Source organism: Athene cunicularia, assembly GCF_003259725.1.
Source record: "Athene cunicularia isolate RWA chromosome 3 unlocalized genomic scaffold, athCun1 chr3_part1, whole genome shotgun sequence".
Classification (NCBI taxonomy): Eukaryota; Metazoa; Chordata; class Aves; order Strigiformes; family Strigidae; genus Athene; species Athene cunicularia.
In genome coordinates this window covers 100,018,302-100,030,660 of record NW_020799097.1, presented here as the reverse complement: position 1 = coordinate 100,030,660, position 12,359 = coordinate 100,018,302, and the positions used below count along the sequence as shown (strand labels likewise).

Genomic DNA, 12,359 nt, shown 5'->3' with positions numbered 1-12,359 from the left:
TATTTAAACCCACTTGAAGTTTGCAATGGGACAAAAGATTTTGAGAAGGAAAGTTAAAATAAACAAACCTCTTTGCAATTAATAGGTAAAATGTCTTGGTTTTTGTCTTTTGGTTGCACGAAGCACTAATGACGGCTATGTATGTTTGAGCAGTTGGAGGATAGATCCTGAAAAGTAGACAGTGTAGTGGACTCCCTTAAAGGCTGCCCTTTTAATCTTATGTGGCTGTCCAGCCTTTCTTTCAAAAGTCAAGGGGTCTTTGCAGCTGTGAAAGGAGCCATGGTCTCCTGCCTGCCTGTGCCCAGGCAGCAGCACTGCTGTCTGACTCGGTGCAGGTGTAGTTAGTTGACTGCACAGGAGCCAAAGCCGCAGAGAAAAGCAAGGTCTGGGCCCAGCATTGAGTATGTTCGTAATTTGAATGAGATAGAAATAATAAAAAAAATTATTTGTTTGTGTCTCTTGGTTGCATGAAGCATTAATGACAACTGTGCATGTTTGAGCATTTGGGGATAGATCCAGTGAGAACGGAGGTGTGAATCCTGCTCAGGTTTTTTTCTTACTGATTGAAACTCCTTCTGGCTTGTACAGCAAACAAAAGGTTCTTTCTACTGGTGTAAGTACTAACCGTAGTTGTCTGGTGTCTAGTTTGGAGCACTGTGCTGTACACGTCACACAAGAAGTATTTGTGCTTGTGTGGCCAGCAGTGAAGGCGATATCGAGAGGAGCCACTGTGTCTACATTCAGAGAAGAGAAATATTGCTCGTGCTGTTCTGGCCGCGTGTAAGAAGCTTCACATTCAAACTGAGTGTCATGGTGGATCAGTGCATGTGGCACAGACAGAAACAGTTTGGTGAATCTGTCCTCAGTCAAGAGATGAATTTTACCTGTTTGTGTTCCATTTGCATAAACCATCCTCTTAAGCTCTGCCATGAGTAATTAATATTTTCTTTTAAATAAAAATTTACTTAAAACTGGGCATAATCCTGTTGCCTGCAGTGGGAATAGTATGTGGGAAAAACTGTTCAGGGACTGAAGCAATCAGGATTGGGTCCTGAAATGAATATTTCTTCTGATGCAACCATAGCCTTGTCTAATGTCTAACTGATGTGCTCTTTCAAACAGATACTAATTTTGTCTTGGGTAATGCCCAGATAGTGGATTGGCCCATTGTCTACAGCAACGATGGATTTTGCAAGCTATCAGGATATCACAGAGCAGAAGTTATGCAAAAAAGCAGCACCTGCAGGTATTTGAGAACAGATTTATTTTCGGTTAAATAGCTTGTAGTGTTGTGCTTGTTGCTTGAGGAGAAAAGTAATCTGTTTATTCCAGTTTTGTCTTTTATCTCCTGGGGCTGCATCTGTCAAATATGCTTTCCAGGTGAAACAAAATCAAAAAAGGACTTTCTAAATAGGTCCTTTTCACACTGTAAACAAATGGCTTTGTGTCTTTGTCTAGTATCTGACTTGAATTTGGCACTTTATTTGCAGTTTTATGTACGGAGAGCTGACAGATAAAGATACAATTGACAAAGTCCGGCAAACATTTGAGAACTATGAGATGAACTCCTTTGAAATTTTGATGTACAAGAAGAACAGTAAGTAGTTGATTGGCTTGTTTCTTAACATAGATATGTTAAGTTGTTTTAAATTATAAAATGTAAATACAAAAAAAAAGGCAAGTCAGTCAGCCTGGAGGACTGTGCTTTATCTAGGGCTAAATAAGCCCCAGTTCTACCAGCTGATCTACAAGGAAGAAATGAGAACACTGGGGATGAAAGTCACTCAGGGAGGGAGATGAAGCTCTCTAATTGGTTCTGACGTTTAGAGCAATTTGTGTGTGATTCTTTAAGACAACACTCAAGATTCCATCAGCAATGATAATACACAAGCTAGGTTCGTGGAAATGGTTTCCCTTACAGACAACATGCTACTTCAATTTTTAAAAATTTGCTATAGCAAAGCCAGTACCTAGGTATAGTTTTGGAATGATACCATCTTTTGTTTTAGAAGCTGAACTATTTCTGATGTTTCCAGAAGAAACTGTCTTTTCTTTTTGACAAATTCCTTAATTGGTATATGACTTTTTTCTAGGAATTTCATCTAACTGCACATGTCAGCAGATGAACTACTTGCCAAAAACTTGTTCCCCCATCTAGTGTGGACTATGTCATGGCATAGTTATTTTCATCTGGTAAAGGTCTTCAGCCTGGCCAAATGTTAAGCTAAAAGTCTGCATTCTGTAACTTATTTTTCTTTTAACAATTTTGCCTTCTTAGCGTGAAACTGATGGTGTCTGTGTACAGGGGAGGGTACCTTGGAGAAGCATCTTGCTAGCGGCTCCTTCCCATTACAGCTGTGGTGATCAATTTGATCAGTTCTACATTAGTGGGCATGGGGGATTTTCACCACAAAATATGACATAAACTGCTATGATATAATTTTTGACAGTTAACCTCATTGCTGCTTTGTTTCTTGTTAGAAAGACCAGTTTTCTGGGGAAAGGTTATCCGGTCTATCTGTATGTGTGAACCATTGGCATTTCTATTGAAATGACCAGCTAGTACTTAGGGAGTTTGGTGAGAGAACCGCAGGCACTTCACAAAAGCTAAGAGAATACTTATGTATGCTACTGCTGTTCTATGGATGTGTGGAGCTACTTGTTTTCTATCAGAATTAATCTATTCTTCTAAGAAGTGGTGGTACCAGAGTACATGGAATTGGTTTTTGTTATTTTTTTAGAGATTAAAAAAAAACCAACCTTGAGAGATTTTTGCTTCATCTATCTTTTAGTCTTTCATTTCATTTTAGCCTGTTCAAAGCATCATGACTGCTGACATGGTGCCATTGCTCAGGGCTCTTCTGGAGCACAACTCTGCTGGTCCAACTCATCTGAAAAACTATATGTGCTCCCTGAATGGCCTTGCTTTGTACTTATTTCCTTCTAGTGTTACTTGCCTCCAATGTTTACCTATTTCTTAAAGTTGATTTCTGTTCCTAGCTCAGTTAGTGGCCGTAGGGACCATATGCAGCTCACATCTATGCATCCACAGCCAAGTAAATCGACTGCAGTCATGGGATCTAGGAGGGTCTGGAATCCTGTCTTAGTTAACAGTGATTTGGCACCAAGAGGCTATGCAGCTACTCTTCTGTCATTGCTGCAGCATATGGCTTGTAGTAGAGCCTGGGGCCTCTCTGTCTTTTGTGCGGAATTAAAGCAAGGTAACCATGGAGTGAGGAATGTTTCCTGCCCTGCTGTGCACTTCCCTGAGGAGAGGCAGCCTAGAACAAAGTCCAGCTGTGCAGAAGCTGTGTTGTGCGACATGCCAAAAAGCAGAGCTATGATGGTTCTGCTGTGTGCACAGAGGGTCACAGGCATGGGAAAAAGGAAAGCACAGAGCTTGCTTTTAAGTTTAACAAAACGCAGTGCTCTTATGTTTGTTAGATTTGTAGCTTTAGAGGTACATTAACTACTGTTACAGAGACTGACTAATAACACCAAAAAGGGGACATTCTGGAGCTTTTTCTCAGAATAAGCCACATCATAGAAAAACATTATCTTGTTTTCCAGTCACTTAGCACCCAGACTGCTACGTGGTCTCGCCTTTGTGGTCACCTTACCTCTGCCTGCAGCTATGGCAGTTGCTGTTCAGGCAATGAATGTGATTGGTTTCAACATACTCTGTTTGAAGGTTTTGTAAGGGACCCTGAATTTTGTTAGACAGCTTCTTTCCTGATCTTTGTTTCTTTTTTTTGTCTCTCTATTCATCCCTCATTCTATTTTTCTTCTTCATATTAGCCAGTAAATTAGGTAGGAAATAGATTTTTCTTGTTCTTTACCTGTCTGCTCCCTCCCTATAAACTAACAGTTGTGATAAATAGCAAGTTTTTCTTCCATTTTTATGTTGTTCAATAATTGGTACATTTTCCACAGCCTGCACATTTAATGTACTTCTAGCTGTTTTAACAATACAATCTCTATCCTTTGGGTGGGGGGAGGGGGAAAAAACCCAGGAGTTTCAAGTTAACTGTGCTGATGCTAGTGCAGGTCCATCTTCGTCTTGTATTATTATGAACAGCAGTCATCTCTCTATGAGTAACAGTTGTGTCATGATCTTATGCTAGGCATGTCAACAATAGATTCAGACATTTAATAATGCTTCTAGAAGTGATAGGATGCTTTTATTTTTTGACACAGCAGTCTCCATGGTGGTGACTCAGTGCTAGTATTTACTCGGTTGTTTGATAAGAATACCCCATCCAGATGTTGGTGGTTACAGTATTTCCATCACCTTCATTGCAATTCACAGTATCAACTCTAGAAACAGCATAGTCTGCAGTATTCAGAATGACAACACAATTTTCTGCCTTCATCCTGTTTGCGTTTATGGATCCTGTCTCTATACTGGCCTCCCCTTTCTCTGTCCGGCCCTCCCATGATCCAAAAGTGAGTATCTTCCCTGTTTTCAGAACTTGAAGTTAAGATGCAATAGAGATTTGATGGTTCCCTGGGCTAGGCCCTTGATTACTTAGTAGATATGTGATGATCATTGTTATTCTTCAGAAGAATTGTTTCCTAGAAATGCAGAGCTCCTTCAGGGTAATTGGAAGCAACTGAAGCAAGCAGGTGCACAGCCACTAGGTTTTTGTCATTCTTGCTCTGATACCATCCTGTTGCATTCAGTGGGGATTCATAGTCATACCTGGAAGGAGACAAAGTGAAAGCTTTCTTTTAATCTGGACTGCAAAATGACAACAGATAAGTTAACAGTAATTTCATGTGAGAACTTCAGTTCCATTGTTTGATTTGATATGATTGTCCAGTGATGCTGGAAGTATTTTAAATTTTTATATGGGAAAATCAGTACACTGCTAAGTATCACTGAAATCAGTGAAGTTATGTTAACTTACACCAAGGAAGGATATGGTCTAATGTATTAGAAAACGTTTTTGTATCCAGTCTTAGACATATTTTAGCTTATCTGAATTGATGCAGTTTGAACATCTAACCTCTTATAAGACTTTGACAGCCATTCATTAGGTTTTTACACTTTATGGTCAGCCTCATAAATTAAAATGGCTGAGTAAATTAAACTTGGACTTACGTTGCCTAGTTCTCCATCTACAACATGGGTCTGGGTTAAGAGCAGTGCAAAAGCAGGCCGCTTCTAGATGCACTTGCTTCCATTATAGCTGAAGTAATTTTTTGTAAGAATATAAATTTACTTGCTTCTGACTGCCTCTGAAGAGGTAGTGCCCATTTGAAATCTAACCACCTTTTCTATGCAGTACTTGATCTGCTTCAGTGGAAGAATATCTGATGTGGGCTGGACTCTTCAAAACTAAAATGCGTGAAGAGTTACAGAGTCTTCAGGCATTCCCTGTCTGAGCAAAGACATTCCCATTGCTTACTGTCTGCAGCAGTGCTGCAGAGAGTGATGAGACAGCTTTTTTTTTCTTTTTTTTTTTTTTTTCCACAGAGGTTTTTTACAGATGAGGCCACTGGAATGGCAGCAGCCAAAGGGTTGGCTGTAGGTAATTATTTTGCACACTGCAAAGTGGTTTGATTAAGTAGCTCATCTCTGAGTACATATATGATGGTGAGAGTCCCAAAAGTTGGGCTTCACTTTTAGTTTGAGCTGGAGTTCACTTCCCTGGTTTTCTGTGTGCTTGAATGTTTAACAAATTTCATACATGAATATTTGTGTGGGGTTTTTTTTGTTTTGTTTGTTGGATATTTTAACACATGCACCATTCCCTCACAGTGTATTAGAAGGCTTTTAGATGTCAAAGAATGACAAATAAGCCCACAATAGTCATTTGTCAGGTTGTACTTGCAGGTATCTTTGGAACTAGTGTTTTCTATAGAGGTTAAAAAACAGACAAACAACCCCATACTAATTTATAGAGAGCAAAATTCACTTTAAGGTGGTAGACCTGTGATTGCCTGTCACTAGGGAGAGTTTCTCATAACTGTTACTGGTTAGAACAATTTAAAACCACTTATATTTGTGTGTGCTGTGCCTCTAGTGTCTCCAGATGGAAACCTTGGCTAAACTAAATCATTGCATAGGACTAGAAGCAGGAAAGGATGAGGGTGCTGGAGTAAAGTGGTATGTATCCTCCTGAGCATTCCATTGAAATCTAGCTCTGTATTTGTCAAGCAGTACACACACCTGCATCTCTTCTGTGAAATCCATCTGCATGAGTTCAGTTACCTTCAGCAAGGTTGAATCTAAGTATTTTTGGATTCTTAAAACTGATAATTCAGTTTGATCTTGTCAACTTCAAATGTGTTGGCAAGACCTGTTATCTCCTCAAATGTATACAGAACAGTAAGATTTCCCAGTAGTAATCCTTAAATATTTTATCTGGGGTGAATGGAAACATTTCAAGAGTTCCCTCTGTCTTCCCCTTCCTTATACTCACTTTCTGTTCTTCAGAGAACTCAGAATCAGGTAAACACTGCTGCAGTACAAGGGTGTGTGCTGAAGTTTTTTCCTACTGTGTTGTTTCAGTGTCATAAGGTGACTCCTGTGTGTAGTGATTTCACCTTTGGGGACTGAAATTGATTTTCCTTATCTTAGCATGTAAAGATCTGACCTTTAGAAGCATTAACTGCCAGAACATAGCAGCACCAGATGCAGAAGACAGGAAGGTAACAGCTTTTGAAGTGCTGGAAATGTAAGGTCTATTAGTATAGGCACAGAGTGGTGAGCTACACACTGAGTTGGTTTGTTCACGTTCAGTGCACACTCCCTGCTAGAAGGCAGATTCTATAGGAAGACTTCTGCTTTGTCATGCACGGTAAATATGTCACAGGCTCCTTTGTGCTCTTAGTTAAAACCTGTGTGGGTATAGTGGCTTGCCTGACTCTTTCTGGTCACACCTCAGCAGCTGATTTACTAATTTGATATTGGACAAACTATTTGGTCTGTATGGGACAGAGGGAAACAGTCTCATACTGAGTACCTGGGCAGAAGTGAAACACTGAAAGGGGTGACTAACTGTCAGCCGTGCTGTTTAAATAACTGAAGTCCTGCTGTCTGCATCACTGCATGCAGGAATTTGTGGAGACGCAGCACATGCTTCTATCCTTTTCATTTCCATACTGCCTGAGCGTTTACCTTTAGGGCAATACCTGTCTGCTGATCATTTGATTGAAACTTTATCAAGTAACACAGAAGTTGTGCTGCTTTGAAGAAACTTGCCTGGTTCAGTAAGGGCAGTGAAGATAGCTGAATTGTCAAAACATGTTTTTTTCATTGTATTTATAAATGAATTTTGTTTTACTTTGTGGAAAGAAAAATTGCATATTGCAGTTTTATTTAAACAGTGAACTTTCTGTAGTTTTGAAAAACAGCTGACCTTTTTGGTTAAACAGTTCAAAGTATGGAGAGAGAGCATACTTAGTGGTTTTGATTTTCATTATAGCCTGTTTTTGTTTGACAGGAAGGAAGACTGAAGGGGAGGTCATCAGTATGGTCAGGGGGAGAAACTGGAATAGACCTTTAACATCTCATTCACTTTGACACTATGAGAGTTTCTGAAGGACCTCAACAGAAGTTAAATAGTATGTTAAATGCTGGTGTTCCTGCTCAGCAAGGGGCTGAACTGTTGAAATACACAGGACTGGAAAAAAAGGAGAGGGAAGAGACAGTAGTATTTGTGCTTGGGAAATTCTAAGGTGTGGAGACATTTACTGTGTGTTAGTCTGGAGAAGACTTGAGACTTGAATCACAGCTCTTAAAATTGTCTTGCCTTTAAGGCAACACCCAAGTACTATGCTCAGGCCAGTGAAGACTATTAAAAGCTCATCTTTAATTCTGGAATTAGCTACATAACTTTGGTACCACAAGGCACACTGGTCCTAATGCTACTCTGAGAAGTTCATTGTAGATTTTAATTTCTTCCCACTTGTTCACACTGCTTCTCCACCAACACTGAAGTGACATTTCCTTTTCTGGAAGGATTGGTCCTATGCCATTAGACAAACTCTGGATTCTTTCACTGTTGATTCCAAATCTAACAGAAGCCAACATGGCTCATGAGTGTTTACTTCTTTGTTGTGCATTGGCATTATGATTGAACTTCACCAGTGAGAGAGCTTGCCAGGCCTGAACACAAAATGTAAATGGAAGTAGATGTATTGTTGGAAACACTGGTAAACGGTATCTGCGTGGCTGTACATCAGTGCAGACTGGGGGCATATGAGGAAGTTACTCTTGTTTTGCTGTGAGAGCTCTGAAGCGTACTACAGTTTCACTGCCTGAATAACCCATAGGCGGAATCTGAAAAATCACATTTTTCATTAAAATGGCCTTGTTTGTGCCTCTTGCCAGTAGTGATTGTCTGGCTGAGCAGGGACATCCGCTTTGACACCAAGAGTATGAGGGCTGCCTGTAGAAGGTTGAAATTCTAGTTTCCAACCTGATTTATAAGTGGTTTATACTTTAAGCTTTCCTGTTTAATAGTTAAATAAACTGTTTAATGTTTAAAAAGTAAAATTCTTCTTATAATTAAACGAGTATGCAGGAAAAAAGCTGAGCATAGCCACATCTTGGCTGAGCCTTTCAGTGTGTTCTCACAGTTCACATCCCAGTTCTGCTATGAACGAGCTCCTGGTTGCAGAGCACTGTGGAAGCCCATGTAATCCAATCCTGTGAGCACTCACCTCAGGATTGTATTTTTATATCCAGTTGTCTACTAACAAAAGAGACTGACAAGATGGTGGGGAATATGCTGCAGGGGAAAATGCTGAATAATGTTGGGGAGGCAGATACATGGCCTGGCAGAATTTTCCATCTACTTATTTCTGCTGTTGCTGTGTAGATCCAAAACTAGAAGATGATTTACACAGACCATGTGTGCCACCTTGATTTTATGTTCTCCCCTGGAATACACTCTGTTCATGGCACTCTGACACTCTGGAAATGAAAAAGGGTACCCAAATTGTGACAGTCATCAAGAACACCTACTTTTAGCTATCAAGGGTATCTGACTTTTTCTCATTACCAGTGGGGCACATCACTAAGATCTACACTTGGTTCTAGGTGAAACAGTGTTTTTTTTCCTTTTTTACTATAAATAATGCAGCACAGGAATGGGAGTCAAGGGAGTTAGAAAGCATAAGAATCCTGCTGATAGAAGCTCTGTGCCCTGCAGCAGCCTTCTACAGGTTATCACGAAAAGTCTTTCCTCTTGCTGCATTGACCATGTTAGAAAAATCTTGCAACAATGTATCAAACCGTAATCATAAAGAGAAGATGACAGCAGACATCTGACAAATAGCCAGAATAAGAGGATGAATTGCATCCTTTCTGTTTGTGATGTGTACAGCATCTTCAAAAGCATGGTGGTGAGTTTTTATAGCTGTGAGAGGCAGAGATGAAGCTATGTAATTCAGCCTCAGTGCTATGAAGGTCGATAGTATGAGCAGCCCATAGCAGAATGGCTGTATCTTGAAGCAGCAAAACAGTACAAAGTGGTTTTGGGGAGGGGAAAGTCCCTAATCAAAAAGACAAGTGCATGTAGATAGAGATCAAAAAGCAAGGCTGTAAATGGAGATCTGGGCTGATTAAAAAGTTGCAGTGTTAGTGAAGGGTATTGAAGTGGGTAAAATAAAAAACAATTAGTCACCAAGGAGCTTGTGTCAAAGTAAGATACAGATTTGATCAACCTCAGAATAGTTCACATGTGAAGATGGGAAAAACAAGTAGGCAAGAAGAAATGGAGATAGGCAATTTTAGGAGCTCCTGACACAGGAGTGTAAAGGGTGTTAGTCTCGAAAATTGCTGTTGGCTGCTTTGTGGCAGTGTCTTCTAAGCTCATTAGCAAGTTAGTGATGATTTTACTGGCACAGTTACTTTGCTGAATCTTTTCTTGCATTTAGCATTTTTGTTTGCTCATACTTTATTTACTCATAGTCGTATTTATAACGGGTTGTTCAGGACTGCTAACTCTTTAAAAAAAAAAAAAAAAAAAAAATTGACTCCTGAATACTTTCTGCCATGCAGGCATGCTCCAGAAATGGCCATCAGTGATTTCATCTGAATTTCTCTGCTTTTTGAGCAGAGGCCTCCATGCATCATATACCCTGCTGTTTATAGAGGTGGCTGTACATATGGCATGGAATCTCAGCCAGGGTTTGAAACTGCCTGCACTATGCAGGCACAGTGGGAGCCTTAGAAATTGAACTTCATTTATGGAAGTTGTCCATGGGTCTTGGAGATGCCCTGGCTTTCTGTGGCCAGAAAAGATTGCTAAGTGCAGAGACTGGGAAACAGCCAGGGTGAGGCACTGGTAGCAACAACCTCTGTTATATTAACGTAGTTGGAGAAAAAAGCTGCCTTTGCTTGCTTTGCTGAACAGTAACTCGTGAACTACCTGAGGTTTTCGTGTGACCCTTTGATAGTCAGGAAGCACGAGTGACCCTTGTGGCAACTTACTATTGCATGAAATATTGCATGTAGTATTCATGTTAAACTACTGAGCAATTAAAGTGAAAGAGAATCTGATCTTTAGTCTAGAGGAGCATCCTGTGATCAAGAAAGGGAAGAAATAGTCTTCTAAGATCACCCTTTTGAAAATAGGCTTTCCTGCATGAGTGACAAAAATTAAGTGTGGTGTTGTTTATACTGGCTTTCCCAGATGGTCAAAATCCTGCTGATTTTCACGTTTATATTGACCCCTGGTATATAGACCCTTCTCTCCAAACATAGCCTCACAAGAGACACTCAAGAGAAATGTTGCTTACAGCAAGCAAGCCTGAATCCTGTCTTTGGCTCTTACTCTTTATGCGCACAAAAGCAATGGTGAGTTTTTTTCATCAACATTGAGAGTGTAGGGACAGTCTGAAAACTCATGTACAAGCTCCCTGCAGGCCCAGGCCTGGTGACCCTGGAGTCTCCTGATTGCCATGTACCTCAGTTGGGAGAAGGAGTCATCTTTTTATGACCAAAGACTGCAGACTGAAAAACGGTGCCTTAGAGGAGGCCATGTTATGACATACAGGAGCCAGCTGCTTTGTTCTAAGCCCTCCGATCAGCGTATACTTAAATATCGCTAAAATCAGTGTGGTAAATCCTGTAAAATGAGAGTATAGACACCACCTTGTTATATGGAAGTTCATTGCTATCACTAGGGTCTTTTCAGCAATCTCAGCAGAACTGCCAGAAATACAGAAAGGCTGGGCTGACTGGTAGTTTCTCTCCTCAAGGTGATCAGTGTGAATAGATGAAGGATCATTATCTGGGATAATCTTTTTCTGTGATGTGCAGTCTTTAATCTCTCAAGTAGTTTTCATTAGTAGTTTATCTACTGCAGTAATTAGAGAAGTACAGTTTTATGTAGTACAACCTACTCCCATCCATACCCCATGGTCTGGTCCTGATGGCTTGTTCTCTCTGCAGTTCAGTGGAGTCCTGCTTCACACTGTGAGTAGGCTCAGTTCAAGACAAGCTGACAGGCAGCTTGCAACGGGTTTCGCTTACATGGGAGGATTTGCAGGCTAGACCAGAGCTCCCAGAGCCTGGCTCTTGAAGCTGTGCATAGCCTGATGTAGTTGTTGGGGGATGTTGCTCCCTGTTTGCAGGGAGGTATACGTTCTACGGAACTGGTTGTGCTGTTGAGTTGAGACTCTGTATTACAGTCATGGTCTAGGCAAAGTTGACCTGTTCTCAAGTCCTTCACAGAACCAGCAAGGCTCTGTTGTGTGCACCCTTTGCATCTACATGGGACTCTTCTTTCAGGAGATCACAAAGCACTTCATTAGTTCATGTATTCACTTTGTAGGTGAAATGCAGAAATAGTGACTGATTCCTGAAGATTAAAAAGCTAATCAGAGGCAGAGCAGGGAACTTAGCTGACAAGAGTGTTAGTTGCTTTGTCATTTTTCCTAATGGGTGTTTGTAAAAAACCCAACATTAAAGTAACATTTACAGATGGCTGACTTTGAAGTGTAAACATCTAAACTAGCATATTTACTGTTCTGCCTACCACTGACCAACTTTTTGATATGTTTGTTTCCAGGAACACCTGTCTGGTTCTTTGTGAAAATTGCTCCAATTCGAAATGAGCAGGATAAAGTGGTTTTATTTCTTTGCACTTTCAATGACATAACGGCTTTCAAGCAGCCGATTGAGGATGATTCATGTAAAGGTTTGTCTTTTTCACAATTATATATTTATGCTGCTTCTGTTTATTTGTCCTGGTCTCGAAAGAGCTGAAGTCCTTTACATGCCAAAGACAAAGAATTAGATGTTAAAATAGCTTTTAGCTCTGCCACTGAGGACTGCATTTGTGCAAGGAATCGTTGCTGGTTTCTTAAGTAAATTGGCTCTGGCCTGTGTTGGAAAGAGT

The 12,359-nt window shown here is 40.4% G+C and overlaps 1 protein-coding gene across 3 annotated transcripts in view; it reads left to right on the top strand.

Moving 5' to 3' along the window:
- The first annotated feature begins 1,120 nt into the window (after positions 1-1,120).
- The window catches only part of KCNH1 (potassium voltage-gated channel subfamily H member 1), a 185,385-nt gene continuing 174,146 nt past the window's right edge, over positions 1,121-12,359 (top strand). For 2 of the 3 annotated variants that reach the window (XM_026844475.1, XM_026844474.1), the window contains exons 1-3: positions 1,128-1,246; positions 1,491-1,597; positions 12,030-12,158. In XM_026844475.1, the coding sequence (XP_026700276.1) occupies positions 1,224-1,246; positions 1,491-1,597; positions 12,030-12,158 (259 nt within the window). In that variant the 5' untranslated portion in view covers positions 1,128-1,223. Of the gene's footprint in view, positions 1,247-1,490; positions 1,598-12,029; positions 12,159-12,359 lie in introns of all 3 variants that reach the window. The other variant, XM_026844476.1, reaches the window with a different exon arrangement.